The sequence below is a fragment of the Hevea brasiliensis genome, chromosome 15 (assembly GCF_030052815.1).
Source record: "Hevea brasiliensis isolate MT/VB/25A 57/8 chromosome 15, ASM3005281v1, whole genome shotgun sequence".
Classification (NCBI taxonomy): domain Eukaryota; kingdom Viridiplantae; phylum Streptophyta; class Magnoliopsida; order Malpighiales; family Euphorbiaceae; genus Hevea; species Hevea brasiliensis.
Genome location: NC_079507.1, coordinates 53,520,990 through 53,542,953, shown reverse-complemented (window position 1 = coordinate 53,542,953; position 21,964 = coordinate 53,520,990). Strand labels below are relative to the sequence as shown.

Here is a 21,964-nt window from a genome sequence, read left to right as displayed (position 1 = left end):
TATTAATGATTAAAAAAAATAATTAATACACCAATTAGCTTTAGTATTGGAGTTGTCTCTAAAACGGTGAGTGATTGAGTTACATTTTTAATTCATATTAAAATTAAGTAATTTTACTATAATACATTAAAATTAATTAATCTTTTTTCTCCCCACAATAATTCTAAGTATAGAACATGAGCTCTCCAAATCCAAATTGCACGCTAAGTTGTCAATTCTAAATCCAAATTAATACTTCAGTATGTATTGGATTTTTCTTCATGGGATCCACACGGTTTGCAATGCCATTTTCCTTCTTTGACAATTGAATTTTTTTATTAAATTTAGTTGATAAATCTGTTGAGTTTTAGAATAATTATTTTGATTATTATTATAATTAATTAATATGTACTCTTTAAAAAATAGTTCGAGATGCCAACTTTATTATTTTGAAAAAAAAAATTAAAATACTTTTAAAATTGTGTTGTGTTTGAAATTCATATGGAAATATTAAAAATAAAAATTCTAAGTGTAAACTTTTTTTAGAAAATTTATAAATTGATTAATTGTTGTACAATGGAGACCTTCTACGCAGAGTGATAATCAAATGAAGCCATTAGATATGTCGAACAGACTTTTAACTAACCCAATTTTTCAATATAAATTTATTTTGATTGGTTTAAAAAAATGATATTTGATTGTCTGTATTTAATAATTTAGAATTATCTACACAAAACAAACAAATTAGTAGGAAAATCAATGGAAACTTCCCATTTACATCTCAGCGTGTTCGTGATGATCAAGCATGAAAGACATTATAAATAGGACTCCATTGTGAGATTCTTTGGTGTATTCCTCCTTAGTTTTACCTCTACTAGTGAATGCTCATGAAAATACCAATGAGTGCGACTTCTTTTACACTTGCTTTCCCTTGGTTTCTCTTTGCAGCAACTGTTTTTAGTCTTGGCCTCTGTCATGGAAGCTTTAATGCTGGCTGCATTGAAAGTGAGAGAGAAGCTCTTTTACAGTTCAAGCTTGGCCTTAAAGCTTCTAACCGGCTTTCTTCTTGGGATCGTGATGTGGATTGCTGTGAATGGCCTGGAGTCATCTGTGATAATCTCACCAACCATGTTCTTGAGCTCCATCTTAGAACTCTTTCTGAGGATGAGTATCATGCCTTTAATGCCAGCGGTGACTATGATGAATATTGGGAGAGGTCCACATTCAGAGGTAAGATTAGTCAATCTTTACTCAACTTGAAGCATTTGAAGTATCTAGACCTAAGCAACAATAATTTTGAAGGAATTCACATTCCCAAATTCCTTGGCTCTATGAAGAGTTTAAGATACCTTAACTTCTCCGGAGCAGGATTTGGAGGAATGATTCCTCATCAACTCGGAAATCTTTCAAATTTGCAATATCTAAATCTCGAAGGAGGTGAGATATATGTTGAGAATTTAGATTGGCTCTCTAGTCTCTCATCATTAGAATTCCTTGACTTGAGTTCTGTGAATCTTAGTAAAGCCTTGGATTGGTTGGATGCGATGAACAAACTCCCCTCTCTGGTAGAGTTACACTTGTCTTACTGTTCACTAAGTCATAAGGTTCCTTCCAACATCAACTTTTCATCACTTGCCATCCTTGATTTGTCAGAAAATATATTTGATGAATCTTCTGTGTCCAGTTGGATTTTTCACATTCCAACTTTGACTTCTCTTGATCTTTCACATAATTTTTTTTTTGGACCAATCCCTGTTCAACTTCAAAATATAACTTCACTTAGAGAGCTTGATTTGTCTTATAATTTTTTTAATTCTTCCATGGCCTTTTGGTTACACGGTCTTCCCCAGCTTGAGCTTCTTCGCCTTTCCTATAATGTTGAGTTGCTAGATGGAATTCCAAGTGCCATTGGAAATTTTACCTCCCTCAACAGTCTTGACTTGACATCCTCCAATTTTCAAGGAGCAATTCCAAGTGCCATTGGAAACTTGACTTCCCTCAACAACCTCGACTTGTCAGACAACAAACTTGAAGGAGCAATTCCAAGTGCCATTGGAAACTTGACTTCCCTCAACAACCTCTACTTGTCAAGCAACAAACTTGAAGGAGCAATTCCAAGTGCCATTGGAAACTTGACTTCCCTCAACAACCTCGACTTGTCAGGCAACAAACTTGAAGGAGCAATTCCAAGTGCCATTGGAAACTTGACTTCCCTCAACAACCTCTACTTGTCAAGCAACAAACTTGAAGGAGCAATTCCAAGTGCCATTGGAAACTTGACTTCCCTCAACAACCTCGACTTGTCAGGCAACAAACTTGAAGGAGCAATTCCAAGTGCCATTGGAAACTTGACTTCCCTCAACAACCTCTACTTGTCAAGCAACAAACTTGAAGGAGCAATTCCAAGTGCCATTGGAAACTTGACTTCCCTCAACAACCTCGACTTGTCATTCAATGAACTTGAAGAAGCAATTCCAAGTGCCATTGGAAACTTGACTTCCCTCAACAACCTCGACTTGTCATTCAATGAACTTGAAGGAGGAATTCCAAGTGCCATTGGAAACTTGACTTCCCTCAACAACCTTGACTTGTCACGCAACAAACTTGAAGGAGGAATTCCGGCATCATTCAAAAATCTTTGCAAGTTGAGGTCACTCGATTTGGTCAGCAACAATCTAAGCCAAGAGATAAATGAGGTATTTGAAATTCTCTCGGGATGTGTTTCAAATGGGATAGAGGTGTTGTCTTTATCTAATTGTCAATTATCAGGTCATTTAAATAATCTTCTTGGACAATTCAAGAATCTGGATTCTCTCGATCTTTCCGATAATTCGATTGCTCACCAAATTCCGGCCACTTTGGGTGTGTTGACTTCCTTGACGTCTCTACGCCTTTCCAATAACAAACTGAATGGAAGTCTCCCCATAGGTTTTGGAGCCCTTGAAAATTTAGTAGATGTAGATATTTCTTATAATTCATTAGAGGGTGAAGTTTCTGAAATTCACTTTGCAAACCTTACAAATCTGAGATATTTTCATGCCTCTCATAACCAACTGATTTTAAGAGTCAATCCTCATTGGATTCCACCTTTTCAACTTGTTGAAAGCATATATTTGAGATCTTGGGATGTTGGACCTCAACTTCCCAGATGGCTCCGTTCACTAAAGCATTTAGTCTTTCTAGACTTGTCAAACTCAAAAATTTCAAGTACCCTTCCTGTTTGGTTCAGTGACTGGTCTTTAAGACTTTCTTATCTTAATTTATCTCATAACCAATTGCATGGCAAGATTCCCTATTTGTCCTCCAGCAATGATTTGTTTTCCTTCATCGACTTGAGTTCAAATAAATTCAATGGTCCATTGCCTAATGTCTCTTCCTATTGGATAGATCTTTCCGATAATTTACTCTCTGGATCATTATTCACCTTTCTATGTCATAGAACGCATGATCTGATCACTGAGCTGCTTAACTTTGGAAAAAATCATCTATCCGGAGAGATACCTGATTGTTGGATGAATTGGAAATATTTAGAAGTTTTAAAATTAAATGACAACTATTTCAGTGGAAAAATTCCTAGTTCCATTGGGATTTTAAGTGACCTTCAATTCTTAAACCTTCGCAACAATACTCTCTTTGGTGAAATACCATTGTCACTTGAACATTGCGAAGCATTGACGGTACTTGAATTGGATGAAAATAGATTGGAGGGAAATATTTCAACATGGCTGGAGAATCAAAATTATTCACAGATGGTTATTCTTAATCTTCGTGGGAACCAATTTCATGGTCACGTGCCTATAGGGCTTTGCCGCATGACTTATTTGCAAATCTTGGATCTTGCTAATAACAACCTCAGCGGTACCATACCAACATGTATCAATAACTTCAGTGCAATGGTAGATGGTACAGGAAAGCAAGGTCAGATTGTCCTTTATTTGCAAGAGTTGGGTTTTTCTGATAGTTCCTCAATTATGACAAAGGGAGAAATGATTGAATATTCCACCAATCTTAATTTCGTAAGGAGTATGGACCTCTCAAATAATAAATTATCAGGAGATATTCCTGAAGAAATAACAAGGCTTGAAGCATTGCATTCATTAAATTTGTCACATAATCTTTTGAGTGGAAGAATTCCAGAAGAAATAGGAAATATGAAAGAATTAGAATCTCTTGATTTTTCTCAAAATCATCTGTTTGGAGAAATTCCTCCAAGTATGTCAAGCTTGACATTTTTGAGTAAATTGAATTTATCCAACAACAAGTTATCAGGAATAATACCTTCAGGCACTCAATTGCAAGGCTTTGATCCATCTACTTTCAGCGGCAACAAACTTTGTGGCCTTCCACTCATCAAGAACTGCAATGTTGATGGTGATATGCCTCCTATTGGGATAGAAAGAGGAGAAGATGACAAAGGGTCTAAATCATTTGCTTGGTTCTATTTCTATGTGAGCATTGCACCAGGATTTGTGGTAGGATTTTGGGCAGTGATGGGTCCTTTAGTGTTTAATAGAAGATGGAGGCATTTATATTTCAATTTCCTAGATAATTTGTGGGACAAATTTATGGTGTGGTATTATGTAAATGTTGCTAGATTTGTGAAAGGTCATGGTTTATAGAGTTTTGTCTAAAACAAATATATGTGGGGATGGGCTATGCACGTCTACATAATTAGGTATGAGTTTAGCTTTATGTTTGTTGTGACGATGTTTTTGTATGGTTGTGGAATTACTTTGTAATTTTGAATTGAGTTTAATAAAAAATGAAAAGTCCCACTGTTGTGAGGGCTTTGTGTGTGGTTTTGTGACTGTCGTGTAGATTTAAATAAAAATAATTAACTAAGAAAAAAATTTGACTAATAACGATAAAAACTATTTACCTCGTCAATTATATATACAAAAATATACAAATATTGTAAATTACTTGCATGGCAAATTCAAATTCTGTAAGACTAAGGAGATTGAGCTATTTACCTTGTCAATTATACTTGCTGCTGATATCATAAGAAATGAAACTCTTTCTGAAATTCTCCATTCCTCGTGGACATGAAGAATTGAGTTTAACATGCCAACCTTTTCCCAACATGATCTAGTTGTTTTGTTGTGTGAGAGACAAGAACATAGGGCTTTCTTGCTGAGTGAGAGACACAAGGATTTACCATGGTTCAGAGTTATTACCAAGAAAATTTCTAACATGTGAACTTGTGAAGGCTTGCGCTAACCATCCTCCATTGAAATAAGGTTGAGAAGTGTCATCAATTTCTCCGCAACATCTTCCACCAAGTTGCTGAATTTGTTGGTTGGTTGCTTTTGTAATGAAGAATTTTGTAACAGATCAGTTAAATTTATTCAGTTTATTAGAGATCTAAAAGTTCTATAGCATGTAACGGGTTTCTTTGGCACCTCTTCCTATAAATAGCCTTTCAATGTCATGTAAATATTTCATCATTTTTTAAATTTAAGATATGCTTGGGAATTTTAGATTGCAAGAAGACAGGACAGCGTTGTTATTACTTACTAATTTTGTTGAAATATGGTACCCATGCATTGTTATTTCTCGTTAATGTTGTTGAAAAATGGGAGACAAAAATACAAAGCTAAAGACTGAATTTTATTGACTAAAATTTAGCACTAAAAAAAAAAAACACTAATAGCTAGCTACTGCCAAAACCAAAAGCCCATGCCATCCTCCACCTTCAACTGAGCTTGGTTGTTGAATTTTCCCCACCCAAATATGTGAACCAAGTGATGAACAAAGGGGCCGTAACCACTGTCTCCTAACCATGGCGGTCTCACATAATTCTGCTATAACCAATTGCTGGCCTGTTTCTCACATTCATCCCTTCATAAGGACATGCAATGCCCCCGTAATGGGACTTCAATTTTTTTTTTCAATGTAATCATTACTCCACCAATGCATATGGGGTGCCTCGTTAATGGAACTTTGTCTGTTTTGATGGTTAAAACTTAAAAATGTTAGTGCTATGAATATAAGAAATAAACAGTCAATTTAGAGAAGATGCAGTGGAGTAGTTTGTTCTCTCTGCATCTTTAGATCCTATGGATGGGTGGTATTTGTCATTTGATATTGAAAATATTTATATGCTTGAAAATAAATATGATCACAAAGGTTTCTCACAGCAAGAAAAGTTGCATTTAAAAGTTCAATTGCAACTTTTCACATTTGTTAAAAAAATCAACTTTTTGTGAATTGTGGATTTGTGGATTATCATACTTGTGTTTTCAAAGTTGTGTTTTCTATTTGCTGATTGAGGAGATTTATATTTCAAAGAATTTTTATTGATTTTTTATCTTGTACTTTTATATCTAAAAGCTAGTTGAAATCAATGAAATGGAAGCCAAATTCATTCCAAAATTGAGTCTCCGAAATCCTCAGGGATTGAAGGATTCTCTCTAATGAACCATTTTAATTCTTCCACAACAAGTCACAAGCACCAAGGCCAAAACACTGATAAACATCAATCCATTAGCTCCTTATGGCAGCAGAACAGCGTTATCAATATCTCACACTGAAAAATAAATACTGCAAATAAAATCATACCCATGACATTCATTTGCTAGCATAAACGCCTACCAAGAAATGGGGGGTGTGATTCCCACTTACAAGCTCCCCTATCCTGTTCTGTGCTTTTCTAATAGGCAACAATATAGCAACCCAAGGAGGATTCCACCAACTTGTAAAATTAGAATTTAAAAACAATTAGATTAGAACTCCACGTGGATGCTCAACATAACAAACAAGTGTGTCACACGCTCAGTTTACATGCATACGTCGAAGGCCTTCCTCTTCTGAGGACTTGATCATTACAGCCTATCATTCATTCTCTTTTACATCTTGGTAGTCTGTCTATAAGATAATAGGTACTATAAAACATTAAGCCACCAAGGCTTAAAAGTACCTTCACAACACACAAATGTGTTTATTCAGCTGGCTCACATGCCATTCCTACTTTTCTCAACAAGATTTCACCCAACAGACTTAAACCCCAAGCTTACGCTCTACGGAAAATCTGTGAAAAGCAGGCAGCTAACGTGCACCGCAAAGCCTACTACATTTGCATATTCAGCAAGCAATTTGCTTAAGCTGGAGAGCCTGCTTGTTCGCAAAGGTCTAATAGATCCAGGGTCTGCACAACAACCACAATAAGCCTTTCAGAACCGAACTTTGACTCATACAACAAGTTCCCCTTCAAGTAGATGACAATGATAAAGAACAAGGCAACATGTAAATCTTCATCTTACCTCAGGAACTGAGAGTTCAAGACGAAACTTTGGGCCATCGTAATAGTGCAACACTGGCCTAAAAGCATCCTCTTCCAATGCCTTGCAGAGTTTTCTAACACAGATCCTCACCTATTTATTAAGCATAAAAAGACAAATGATATAATGAGTAAATCCTTTCAGATATATATCAAATAGAGTCCTCAAAATCATCAATACAACTTTTACCTGAGCAGGAAACCTCGACTCGCCTTTGCATTTTTTGTCTTCCCAAGCAGTTGGGTCAATGTTAGAACCCCCAAAACTTGCTGCCTGTACAAGATTTTGAAAAGCAAAAGATTTCAACAAACAGAAAACCTCAGACGAGGATATAGACATGTTGAATATATTTTTCTGAAAAAGAGAATTTCCAAATGTCACCACAACATCACTCAAAGCACCATTTTCACACAACAAATCCAGATCAGAATGAACTTAGAATTACTAAACTAAGGTTATCAATCAAAAAAAGTTGGCAGATGGATAACACACAGATCAGAGCAGAAAGCTCCTGAATCAGGTTTGTACACTAACAAGTAAGTCAACAGAGTTTGAGAACAAACCTCAAATATACCATGCAACTGGTGAGTAGTGTAGTTGTAAAGAAAGAGTGGCAAGCCAGGTGTTATTGCCCGAACAGAATCTCGATATCTTGGTGGTAAACCTATTCAATGGGTGTAACAATCAGTACATCAGTATTATTTATCCAACATTGTTAGTGAAGGAAAAAAAAAATCCTAAAGATCATCTATATCTAATATCATCACCAAAGCTGTGTCGCAACGCTTAACATAAGAACACAAGCATCATATGGTTTACCACTAGAGATCCAGGGTTACAAGAATGATATGAAACACTCTCATGATCAGAACTTAGAACATATTAATTACACAATAATATGCTTCCCATAATACACTGGTTAGACGTATCAAACCAAAAGTAACGTCCTGTCTAGGGGAAAACTAACAAGCAAAAGGAAAAAGACGGAGACACAAATTACCAAATAGCTGGCGCTTCAAGTCTTCCTGCATAGTGTCATTGTTACAGACAAAGATGTATCCTCCAAGGACCTCGTTTCGTGGAAGTGTCTCTGTCGCAGGCAGAGTCTTGAACCTTTTGTCAACTGCATTATTTGCACTGTTCTCATTGTTGTTATTGCTGTTATTGTTGTTGTTGTTGGGCTCTTTGATATTCTGACTGTTACCACTATACTTGCTACCAGTCAGATTTCCAATATTGTTTATGTTGTTTTTCTGGTACACTGCATTCATATTGTAAACACCATTTCTGAAAGAACTTTTGCCCACATTTTCTGTCATCTTGGATTCCAAGTTCAACATATTAAAGTTAAGGCTTTCAAATTTATTATCTTCCTGAAATCCAATCTTGTCCCTTGGCCTTATTTCTGCCAAACCCTTTGAAAGATCAAGATTATTCATGCGTTCACCCTTGGACCTTGTCTGCTCAGCCAATTTAGACGCAGCCATTAACCACTTATGATCCTCTGAGACTTTTGATTGTCCTCGAAGCTCGTCACCCAATTGCCAAAAGCTTTGCATGCTGTCCATCTTGCAAATCCTAATAAGATGTTACACAAGATAAATCTTCATAAAAATAAAATCTACTAAGAGAGAGAAAAACAAGTAAAAATCAGTTCAGAACAGTAAAGTTGTTGGCTGAAGTCCAATTCTAGTGCATAACAAGATAAAGCTTAAACACAATAAATCAAACCAGCAGTGATTTCATCTGGAGAGCATCCGTAAGCAATTTCATCAAATAAAATGTTCAACCTGTATATTATGCATGATATTTCTGATAGATTTAATTAATCCCATTTGTTACACAAGTTCAATCTTCAATACAATTACTTCATTCCATATACTTGATAAATTCAAATTTTGATATAAACAAAGGAATTGTTAAGAACAGAACAAAATACAAGCCATACTGAGGCAACTCTGAGTATATTTTAAAAAAGATTGAAAAGGAAAAGTCATAACTACAAAACAACAAGCTAACAATGAAAGAAGCACACCTCTAAACAGGAAAAGAGGAAGGTGTTTGGGTATCTAAAATTTAAAATTTCAGAGTTCCCAGCCAAAAAAAAAAGTCAATTTTGTAAAAATGAATAGAAACCAAATTTCAGAAAAGTAATGCCGGAGAAATAACCAGTGAAAAGTATTTCTTTTTGCGCCCTTTGAAAGCAGACAAAAATGATATCTTATATCAGATCCAATAACAACCCCAATTCCCCAATATTGAATTTCTATCCAATCTACTTGAAAACACTGTTGGCCCAACAAAAATGAAGCAACAACTCAAACAGTGAAAATGACACAGTTGTACGGATTTAGAAAGCAGATAAAACCATATTTCTTAACAGAACTAAAGCCAGCTTTGCATTCCATTTGAACCCAAATAATTTTATAGCACAGTTACCAATTTCCAGCACACATTAAGCATAAACTTATAACAAATAAACAAGCACAGAACGCAAAACACAATTACCTTCGCATTAATCAATAATCAATAGTAGTAACATGCAAACAGCATGCAAGATTAAAAATTTACAGTTCTACTTTCTTTAACACCAATTTTCAGGAATCAAAAACGCCTTAAAACCCAAAAACGAAATCTAAAGATGAAGGTCACACAAGTAATATTGCGTTTAAAAAACAGAATTTAGCTCAAAACCGACCAACATTACTCCAAATCTACTAGCATTAATTAATCAACTAAACAAACACCAAAGGTAAATAACCCCAATCACTACACTAGAAAACTAAATCCAAGCCTACATTTCCAAAAAGGGAAATGAAAACTAAAAATGGGAGGAAAAAAATCCGTTAAATAGGCTGTGAAAATACCGAGCTAAGTGACAAGAATGAATTTCGGAGCTTAAATAAGAAAAATAAAGATCCGATTTAAAGAATTTGCAAGCAAAATTTTACCACATTTAATAGAACCCTAGATTTGCGGATCCAAATGAGGAGGAGAGAGCACCTTTTTTATCTGCTCAACCGTGAAACCCGTAGGACACGATACAGCGAGAGGGATTAAAAACTGAGGATCTTTATTTGTATTTATAGATTGATATACCTAAAATGCCCTTGCTTGGTTTGAGTTATTTCCATGGTGCCCCTCGTTTTGAATTTTGTTTTCGCTTGTTTTTGTGGTCAAGAGGCAATGTTTTTAAATCGGCCGGTCATTGAATCGGTGCAGACGGATGGTAAAGCTGAGCATAATTCGATTTAAATCGAAAAAATTAACTGAATCGAATCTATTAAAAAATTCAATTTGATTTATTATATAATTTAATTTAGTTTAATTTTAATTTTTTAAAAAATTAATTTAATTTGATTTAAAAAAATTAAAAAATCCAACCAAACCACTGTAAATATAAATAAAAAGAAGAATAAATATTATTTTTAATAATTTTAATTCAGTTTGAAATCAAATTGACTAAATGCATTGCCCTATTTGGAGATTCCTCCAATTGATATTTTTCTATTTATGTAATAAGATATTTCTGCGATGGTTTTTTTTAGATTTATTATAGTTTTTTTTTTAGATTTATTTCAGTTTAATTTTTTTCTCTCTATTTTTTTCCCATTGGTCAAAAAAATTATTATTTTATAAATTATAAATTTAAAATTTGAATCTCAATTATAATTTATTTATTTAAAAGAATTTCAGACCAAGAAATAGTCAACAATTCAAACATTAATAATACATCATAAATTATCTCGACTTAAAGAAGTCTTCGAAGTATGATAAATTTTAAAAGTTATCCCTCAATTTTAAATAATATTATAATAAATATGTCTCTAAATTTTAAAATATAATATAAAAATTCTTAAATTTTGAAATTTTATATAACAAAATCATTCTAACACTCGATAACTGATTTATAAATAATACGTTTATGTGAACAATTTAAGGTAATAATAATGTAGAAAATTGTTTTTTTTTTTTTAGAAATAAAGTATCTCTAATATAACTATTAACGTTTTATTATCTTATATGAGTGAAATTTTTCTATAATTAATTTGTAAAGAAATATATATATATAGTTGCTTCTGCCATTATCATATAAATAAGAGAGAATCATTTATGTCACTGTCACTTTAGATATGTAAATCAATTATTAAAAATTAAAGGAATTTTATTATATAAAATTTTAAAATTCAAAATATTTTATATTATATTTTTAAATTTAATTACAGCTATGTTGCAATACTAAAGTTTAATTTAATAATATTAAAATTATTTTTATAAATGTAAAATCTCAAATTTAAATTTCAGTGGATATTAATTACACGACAACAAGCAGAATTATAAAATCGTAGGATGTTTGAAATTTAGCTGGCAAATGATTTTCTTACAAGCAAAGCTAAGGTGTCCATATCCATTGTTCCATTAAAGAAGTCCATGGTTTTAGCATATCAAAATCCTGCCTTAACAAAACAAAATGGTAAGATTAAGGTGGCTGTTATTGTTAAATGTTATGCCTCATAGGCTGCAGACATTGACTTCAATCTTCTTAATTAATGAATTCAACTTGTCATCATCTTCACATGAAAGCTTATCTTTTCATAATTTTTCAATACAAAGTTGGAGTTGGTGAGAAGATTGATTGCAATGTAATTGAAATGGTGTGGGATCAACATCATCACTACCTTTTCTTTCGTTTCTGATGCATCAATAGTCCCCGTGTATCATATCGTCAAGTGATATAGTACACTCAGCTAACAATAATACGACACATCATATGTATTACTTGACAGAAAATTATTTTAATTTTATGATGAACTTTTTACTCACCTTTTCATAGTTGAGGTGTTGTTATCTGTGTGATCTGGTGCACAAAATCATGCCTATAACTTGATGCATCGGAATTACACAATAATTTTCCCGAAATATGACAATTTTGCTAACTTTTTTTTTGCCATTTAAATTTTAGTTCAATCCAATCTCGATTCGGTTTCAATTTGTAAAATAATATTTTTTACATATTTTATAAAAAAGTCATGCTTAAATTATCATTTCATTTTTGTTAACCTTAATTTATTTCATTCTGTACAATGAAAAATGAAAAGTGAGTCAATTATGGAATTTTTTTAGTTTTACTTTAATTAAAATGTGATTATAATATTATATAAAAATAAATTTAATAATTATTAAATTAAATATTTATATTAAAATTTATAAATTTATTATTTTAATTATCTGTACACTTTAATTAATACCGAACAAGTCGCCTACAAACACTTAAAAATTAGATGTTAAACAATGAAGTTGAGAAAAATAAAGCCATAAAGAAATTTAAAATATATTTAATTTAACTGCTACACTTAATTATTGATAATTTAATATTTAAATTATAAGATTAATTTAATTAATCCTTTAAAATATTAATCCATATATAATTAAAAATTCATTCACTAAAATTAAATATTTAATAAAAGAAAATTAATTAATATATGAGTGAATAAATTTACACCATTAACCTTATATTTTGTGTGCATTTAATTAGCGTTTTTATTAAATATCTAATCAATCATAAATTGATTTTTAATTATTGAATTAAACATTGATTAAATAATAGAGTATAATAAAAACTGCTATATGTAAAATTATAATATATTTTTATATTAAAAAATAAATTGCAAAACGGCCACTTATATTTCAAAGCTAATAGTATTATTTGAAAACTACAATATTAAAAAAATTAATTTAATTGATTTTTTTTTTTTTGGATAATTCTCATATTTAAAATTTTAATAGGTAAAAAAATTAATTTTTTTAAACTTAAAAAAAATTCATTTAAAAAAATAATATAATTAATTAAATTCTCTTTACAAGCAACACAAGTTTGAATTTTAATCAATGAAAATTATTCATCTCTTCCATTGATGTTAGATTAAATATAATTTGTCCTGTGATTGGTTAATCTAAATGCAAAGATTCCTACAAAACAGAGAAATTGAATCAGAGAATAAGAAAAATAAAAGAATACAATTTATACACAAATAAAAGAATAACTGCCTCTGGACACCTGTACATTCTACTAGCTACCTGTACATTCTAGAATACAGCTATACTGCCAGCTCAGCTAAAAACTTTTCCTCCTTATCTCTTCAGCTAGCTTGCTAGTATATATTTACACAAAAATCTAACACCTTTTATAAAATAGCAGAAAATCTAATATTGATTGATTTTCTGAAGTAAAAAACTAAAAATAACAAAGCTTGAACCTTTAGGCCTAAAATGGTATTTAATTGTTTATTTGGGGTATGAGAAAGAGTAAACACTTTGAATTAGACTTGGTCTATTATTTAATGTATACTCAGTAAATGACTTGGTTTATTATTTAATGATTTCTGGCAAGAATGCATGGTTTGGTTTTGCAATGAACATGAACAAGGTTTTTGAAATATATACTCAGTAAATGAAAAGAAAAATGGAAGATTTTTAACCATATTGTCCATACATTTATTTACATTACATGAAAATAAGTAACAATTACTACACAAAAATACTTACTGCTATCGAGTTAAGAGAAGTAAAGGATTCAAATGTTCCTATTAATTAATTACATTGACTTCATCATAGCATGGCACCATACTTTTTATTTTGATTTTCGATGAACAATGAAATTTTACTAATGTCGGTATTCATTTCCACCATTGTTAATATAAGCATTTGTTAAAATTCAATCTATTATATACTCAAAATATAAAATATATTGAAATTTTTCCTTTTTTTTTTAAATTTCATATTTTTGTGCTTTAAATTCTTGATGTATTAGATTTAGATTAAAAAAATCTCTAAACTAGAGTCTAAGTCTTTTTTACTCAGATGCAAGTTAGAAAAAATTAAACAAATTGATGGTACTCCTAAATTTCCACAAGTTCCCATCAAACAAATTGATATTGCTCCTATATTTTCACGAGTGTATTCACAAATTTTTAAAATGTTAATGTAAATTAAAAAAATGAAACGAATTGACACTACTTACAAATTTTCACAAGTTCCCATCAAGGATGCTTCTATGCACTGCATTCTACAATAGGATTCCATAAGCAGGGTCTTCTTCAACAGCCTATTTGGACTATGGCGAGAGAGAAGCTCTATTGAACCAAGCCTCTATTGCTTTTCATTATTTATTTCATTTACTTGGTTTCCTTTCTTTTCCATAGGAAAGAATTGACTTTGCCATTTCCATTGGTTTTTTGCTTTTTTATTTTGTTGTGTTAGAGAGACTTGACTTTATAATCGTTTACTTGGCGTATGAGAATGAGTAATGACTTTAAATTTGGATAGTTTAACATTATTATTGAAGTTACTATTTAATAATACATTTTGAAATATATTATTTAGAGAAAATTAAAGATTAATTTAAAATTAAATTTTGCATATTTACTCATAAAAATATTAAAATAATAAAATAATTTTTTTTTTCAAATTGTTTTTCAATAGAAAAAAGATTAAATAAACTCTTATGCTTTCGGTAGAGGGTCAAATAAGCCTAAATTAAATTTTGGGCCAAATATACCTCCTATACTTTCTAATTAAGATCAAATAATTAGTCCCCACCTAATAAAAATTTTCATTCAATAAAAATTTTCATGTTCATCACATGCATGCAGCATCAGAGTTTCAATGATCTTATAGGGTCCATGAATAAAAGTTTTCTTTACTCCTCGTTCAATAAGAGTAGAGGAAGAGAAGTAGTAATAAGACTAAGGAATTTTGATATTTTGGTAGCCGTAAGTTGGAAAGAAGTAAGAAAACTTTAATGAATTTCTACTCTTGTTTTCTCTCTACAATAATTCTAAGTCTAGAGCATGAGCTCTGCAAAGTGAATGTGTCCAGTTAAGTGTCAACTATCAAACCATTTTAGTTCTTCTTAATGTTTAAATTTTCCACTCTTAAAACTTAAATATTAGTGAGATAATCTAATTGTTTTGTAAAACTCTTATGTCTAATCTTAGTTTAGTTACTAAGTCCCTTTTATCTTTTCATTATCATTATATTTTATAAATAAAATCCTAAATATCTATTATTTTTCCTTAATGCGCAAAAATGAATCAAAATGATAGAGGATATGTATGAAAATGACATAGTAAGTTAAAAATTTGTTAGATTAAAATCTAATTTATTGTATGGGTTAAGTTTTGATGCTCATGACTGATAAGCGCACTTGTTTCTCCACTCAATTTGGACGCTAGTTATACTATATTTTCCTTCTGCATTTTTTTTTTCATTACATTTTAGGGGTATGAAAATTGTCATGCCTTTGCCCATGCAGCATCTATTCCTTATTCCATAAAGGCTGAGCTGTTGCAAAGAATTCATGCTTTTCTTGTTCAAGCTGCTGTTTGATACACTACCTATGAGTGTTGTGGAGTAGTAAGAAACTCGGAACCATTAATAATATGGATGCATAGTTTAGCGTCATTGCCACAAGTTATCTTGAGAGAGTGGAGGTAACTTGATTCACTTTAGTGGTATTGCACGGCCAAAGCAGGACAGAAGTTTCATCATGTTATTCCTTTTACTTATAATATCTGAAAATTCGGTTGGCATACGTATTATGTAATGTTTCTCAACACAGCTACTTCCATTCCTGTAACTGCTCTGTTCTGGTTTGTTCCCAATTTCAGCTGCCAGCTCTATAATGAAATTCTTTGCTCACTATTGGCTGATAGTTCATTGAATTTGTCTGATGAGATTAAATAGAATTTTGCTGAGATGATAATTTCTGTTGATTATCTTTTCGTAAACTCTTTGCTAACTTGATTATGATATGGCGTCATAAATAAAATTTTATAAGCATTAAAAGAGATCTGATTAAAATGGCAAGTTTGAAAAGAACTTAGCTTTTGCTATCTTGTTATGAGCTTCAATCAGTTACCTAAGGACCATGGAAATTCAGTTAAGGCGGATCCCTACTTTGGGCAGATTTACACAGCTATTCACATGGCAAAAATAAGTTGGATTAGATGTGGCTGTTTGAGTTTTAAATTTTGAATTATTGTTGCTGCAAATAATATGAGTGATTTAAACTTCAAAGAAGCTTTATTGATTTTTCTGCTATACTTTTGTATCTAAAGCTAGTTTAAATCAATGAAAGGGTTAGGAATGGTTGTTTGGTAATATTAACCGTTCAAGTAGCTGTCAGTTATTTTACTAATCGCTAAATATTAGTGATTACCTATTTAAATAATGGTATCATTTAATTAAAATACTCTCTCTATCTCTAAAAGTTAAATGGGTAACGTTTTATAAATCACTTCTTCATATTAATGTAAACATTATGCCACCAAATAATATAAATAAGAAATGTAGTATTTTGATTGGGGTCAAAATACTAAATACTAACAAATTGACGATACTCCTAAATTTCCACAAGTACCTATCAAATAAATTGACGATTTGTAAATTTTTTTTTTTTCCTTAATGCTGATGGAAGAAGTTAAAAAATAAACAAATTAACACTATTTGTAAATTTCCACAAGTTGCCATCAAGGATGTTTCTATGCATTGCATTCTAAAATAAGATTCCACAAGTAAGGTCTTCTTCAACATGCTATGGAACTAAGCCTTTATTTCTTTGCCATTTCTATTAATTTTTTTTTTCTTATTTTATTGTATTAAAAAGACTTGATTTTATGATTTTGCCATTTCCATTAGTTCTTTGTCTTTTTATTTTTGTGGTATTGGAGTAAATGCTTTAACTTGAATAATTTGGAGTTGTTATTAAAATAATATTTTTTAAATATATTAGTAAAAAAAAATTAAAAATTAATTTAAAATTAAATTTCACCTAATTATTTATAAAAACACTAAAATAACATAACAACTTTTTTTAAATTATTTTTATGAAACTCAATTTAATTATGAAATAGATAATAATAATAATAATAATAATAATAATAATAATAATAATAATAATAATAAAAGATATTAGATTTAAATTATAAATCAAATCAATATAATTCTAGTATAAATTATACTGAAATTTCATTAAAAAAAATAAAATTTTGATAACTATACTAACAATAATCCTAACAATGATATAAATTTAATTAAAATTTATACAAACCTTAAAATCAAAGCATGGCCAGATAAAAAGATTGTTTAAGAAATCACATAATTTTAAATTAGCCATTTGATATGTAATAATTTATAATATATTTATTACCACTTGATATATAGTAAAAAATATAAAACTATTTACAATACTAAAGATTAAAAAAATAATTATACACCAACAAGCTTTAGTATTGGAATTGTCTCTAATATTGAGTTACATTTTTAACTCATATTAAAATTAAATAATTTTATTATAATAAATTAAAATTCAGAGATAACATGTAAAAAATACTCTCTATCTAGTCCGATAGAATTACTCTAACAGATAAAAATTTTGAGCTTCCTTCATTATTTTTAAATAGCATTTTTCAAATAATTTATTTTTAATATATCAGATCAGTACAAAAAATATACTTTTAAAATCACTTATAATATAGAATTATTATGAATGAATAGGTTTTAGTTCTATAAAATGGTAAAAACTGGTGAATCAAAATTCGTAAATAAATAATAAATCCATGAAGTTTTACCCATCTCAAAATATCTAGTACTAATTAATTAGGATATTCTAATATATTTTAATTAAAAAATTAATCAAAATAGAATAATATTTCATGTATACTTTTATTTTAATTTGATAAATAAATTAACAGATTGTATGAGAAGAAATATAATGAAAATAAAGTGAAAATTTACGTAAAATATGAAGTCTATTAAAAATACAAAAGAATATATATTCTTGTTGTAAGTGTTTGTTAAGGTTTGAAAATTATTTAATTAAACACAGAGTAATTATTTAATTTTAATATAATAATTGTTCTAATAGCAACAAGAGTATATGTGGGCTTTTTATTATAAAAAAAATTAAAATTAAGAGAAAAAATAAAATAATCTCTAAAATTAAGAGGCCAAAAGTTAAAATAATTGGAAGTTATAATTTTGTTATTTTTTCTTTGGAATTGTTTACTGTGTTTGTAATTGTTTACTGTGTTTTTATCACTTTCAAATCACTCTTGATCTTATCTTGTGTAGGGCATTTATAAAGAAGAAAGGGAGGAACAATGTTACTGTGGATGACCTTGTACATGTAATTACCCCTAAGGGCAGAGGTAGGAAGTTTCTACAGTTTTTGTTTAATGGTCTAAACATGCAACTTTGTTGTTTAATCTGATGGTTACCGGACATTCATATGAGGATTGGGATTCAAACATTCTATCATTCAAAATTTGTATACTGAAAAGGGACTGCACCTGATTTTATTCATGTTTATTCATGTTCATTGATGCATACATTTTGTATAGTCATTTAGGTCTAATTTCATAACCATTTTATTTGATTATTAGTCATTTTTAGCTAATTTCATTAGTTAGTTTTTCATAATTGTCGATTTTGGATTAATTTGTAATTTTTACTTTGTTTTGTAGGAAAAATGGTGTTTTTGAAGGACTGAAGAGAAATTTTGCCACTGAGGAGTGACTTCTACAGCCAAAGATGTCAAAAACAAGTTTTCAAGCTGAAATATGCATTGACCAAATTGTGCATAACTTGCCGCATAAGCTATGCAGATCTGCATAAGGAGAAAAATCACTGTTCCAGAACCAACCGAAATTTGCATAAGGAGACTGCATAGCTTATGCACATTCTCGCCTCTCTTATGCACCTTCACAGAATTATGCATAGCCTATGCACCAAGTCATGCAGTTTCGCATAAGTGAACCAGAATCAGCCGAAAACTGCATAAGGGACTGCATAACTTATGCAGTCCACTTATGCAGTCCCATAAAGAGTTCATTAATGAGCTGACAGTAGATTCCCTCAGATAATTCCTCCTAGAACATACCATTTTAGGGCTCCATGTCAGAAAAATGCTATAAATAGTCTCATTTTCCCATTTTAGAAGAGGGGGGACAAGGAGCAGAAAAGGAAAGGAGAAGAGAGGCAGAATTTGAGGAGTCACTTTCACCTTCCACACCATTTTTAACCAAGATTTGCAGATTTCTTTCTTTCCTTACATTTTTCTACATTTCTAGTGTTTAATTTCTTATTCCTTAGCTTAGATTAAAGCTTTATTTCCATTTAAACTCAATATATCTTGTAAGCATTATGGATAGTGAGTAGTTTTACTTTTGATTCTGGAGTAAGGGTTGTAATATTTGAGATATTTTGTGGATTTTGATTAGGTAATCCATATTTTGTGGTCTTAATGAGTTTTATTCATTTCTTGTGTGCTTAATGACATGCTTAGTGTAGGATCCCATTAAGTAATGTTCATAATCCATGGTTGAAGCACCGAAAGGAGAAGGCCTTGTGATAGATAATCAAGGAATTGGACTTAATTAACTTAGATCTAGAAATAGACTAAGGATTAAGAGGATTCACAGATTAATTAAAGAACTTAATGGGTCTTAATTAATTCTAACTCCACGAAAGTAGGATTAGATTGATTAAGGCACTCTTTGTCTCACTCGAAAGGGAATTCAAAGGATTTAAGAATTAATCTCCTTAAAACCATTAGTTTCACAAGATTGGATAACCAATTTAAAATCCCAAAATAGCTTGAATATGAAATCCCGAACTCCGGAATCGCCTTTTTATCATTGTTAATTTCTAATCGAATTTAATTGCTTGCCATTTTAATTTTGCCATATTTCGACTTGCTTATTTCAATTTGATGCAATTTTAGTTTAATTAATACATTGTTGAATAGATTATTAATTTGCACATATAGATTTTATACTCCAATACCCACCAACTATTTGTTTTAATTCCAAAATTAGCTCAATTTAGTCAACTTTTTATATCAAAAATTCAATCATTAACACAACTCCTCGTGGGAACGATATTCATCAGACATTTGTACGACCCGTGCACTTGCGGTTGGGCCACATCAAGTTTTTGGCGCCGTTGCCGGGGAGTTGTTTGTTTAAGATTGAATTCTTGATTATTTTAGTTGTTTATAGTTTTATCTTTGTTATCTTTTCATTTTGTGTTTATTTGTTCTTTTTCAGGTACTTTTAACCTTTTATGAGAAGAGCTAGAAGCACAAGTGACACATCCTTATTGTTCAATCCTGAAATTGAGAAATTTTGTAAAGCCAACAAGAAAGAAACCAGAAGAAGGAAAGAAGCTTTGAGAGAAACTGAATTAGAAGCAAACATGGCTGATGAAAGAATTAGAATTGGTGTTGGTAATGCTGGAAATGGTCAAAACAATGAAAATGCAGCCCATGGTGAAGAAGTTGTTAATGCAAACGTGCCTAGGGGAAGTATGTTGGATCATGCTTTTCCACGTTTTGATGACTTGAGAGAGAGCATAGCAAGACCAAGGATTGATGCAAATAGTTACAAGATGGATTTTGGAGTCCTTCAAATGATTCAAAATTCTCAATTTAGAGGACATCCTTCTGAAAATCCACATACTCATCTGAAGAAGTTTGCTATGATTTGTGACATGCAAAAACAACCTAGAGTGTCAGATGATGCAGCAAGATTGAAGCTATTCCCGTTCTCTTTGAAAGATAGAGCATTGGATTGGCTTGACTCTTTACCTCACAACTCCATTACAAATTGGGAGCAACTCACTGATGCATTTCTTGCACAATATTTTCCACCTGGAAAAACTCAAGAACTGAGGAATCAAATGATAGCTTTCAGACCAAGAGAGGATGAAACTCTTTATGAGTCATGGATGAGATGGAAGGAATTAGAGAGATTATGCCCACATCATGCCATTCCGAAATGGATGATAAACCAGAATTTTTACACAAATGTCACTCCTGCAATCAGAGGAATTATTGATGCTCAAACAGGAGGAGAATTTATTATGAAGCATGAAGATGAAGCTTATGAGCTATTGGAGAAAATTGCAAAGAATACTCATCTTTGGAGTAGTCCAAAAGGACCAGCTCCAATTCAAAAGAGGCAAGCTGCTGGAATGTACGATCTTGATCCGTTCAACATGATTAATGCAAAGTTTGATGCACTTACAAATGTCCTTGCTAAGAAGATGGAAGATCTGAGTATGTTGGTTAGTTCATCATCATCAGCTGGAAGTTCACAACAAGTGGCTTATGCAGAGAAAACTACCAGCTGTGGAGTAGATTATGGAGAACAAGCAGCATATGTTGGTAATTATGGAAACAAACAAATGGGAAATTCTTATTCTCAAACTTACAACCCCAATTGGAGGAATCATCCCAACTTTTCATGGGGAAATCAGCAAAGTCAAGTTCCAAATCAGAATTTTCAACGACATCAGCAACAAGGAGTTCCATATCAGCAAAATAGGCAACCATTGCCTAATTTTCAGCAGAAAAATATGAACTCTCCACCAAAACAGCAAGAACGAAATTCCACCACTGAAGCTTTATTACAACAGATTCTTGCTAACCAAAATAAGCATGATGAGGAGATGAGAGAGATGAAAGCAAGGCTGGAACAGATGCAAACACACAACAGAATGCTGGAAAACCAGATTGCACAACAAGCATCTTCCGCAAGTGCTAAATCTTTTGGAAAACTTCCAAGTCAACTAGAAAACCCAAGAGAGCAGTGTCAAGCTATTACTCTAAGAAGTGGGAAAGTTATAAATGATGAGAAGAGTGA

The 21,964-nt window shown here is 31.2% G+C and overlaps 2 protein-coding genes across 3 annotated transcripts; one reads left to right on the top strand and one right to left on the bottom strand.

The window, feature by feature from the left end:
• Nucleotides 1-954: 954 nt before the first annotated feature.
• LOC131173764 (receptor-like protein EIX2) lies at nt 955-4,781 on the top strand. The gene is made up of 2 exons (XM_058135908.1): nt 955-1,209; nt 1,830-4,781. Exons 1-2 carry the CDS (start codon nt 955-957, stop codon nt 4,596-4,598), a joined length of 3,024 nt encoding a protein of 1,007 aa, XP_057991891.1. The 3' UTR covers nt 4,599-4,781.
• A 1,667-nt stretch (nt 4,782-6,448) lies between these two features.
• LOC110667936 (B2 protein) lies at nt 6,449-10,415 on the bottom strand. Of its 2 annotated transcripts, none has more exons than XM_058135906.1 (6): nt 10,263-10,415; nt 8,260-8,837; nt 7,823-7,923; nt 7,449-7,532; nt 7,242-7,352; nt 6,449-7,126 (listed from the first exon to the last, which is right to left on the bottom strand). In XM_058135906.1, exons 2-6 carry the CDS (start codon nt 8,825-8,827, stop codon nt 7,079-7,081), a joined length of 912 nt encoding a protein of 303 aa, XP_057991889.1. In that variant the 5' UTR covers nt 8,828-8,837; nt 10,263-10,415; the 3' UTR covers nt 6,449-7,078. The 2 variants fall into 2 exon arrangements, with proteins under 2 accessions (XP_057991889.1, XP_057991888.1); XM_058135905.1 differs by lacking the exon at nt 10,263-10,415 and adding an exon at nt 10,211-10,232.
• Between the last annotated feature and the right edge of the window lie 11,549 nt (nt 10,416-21,964).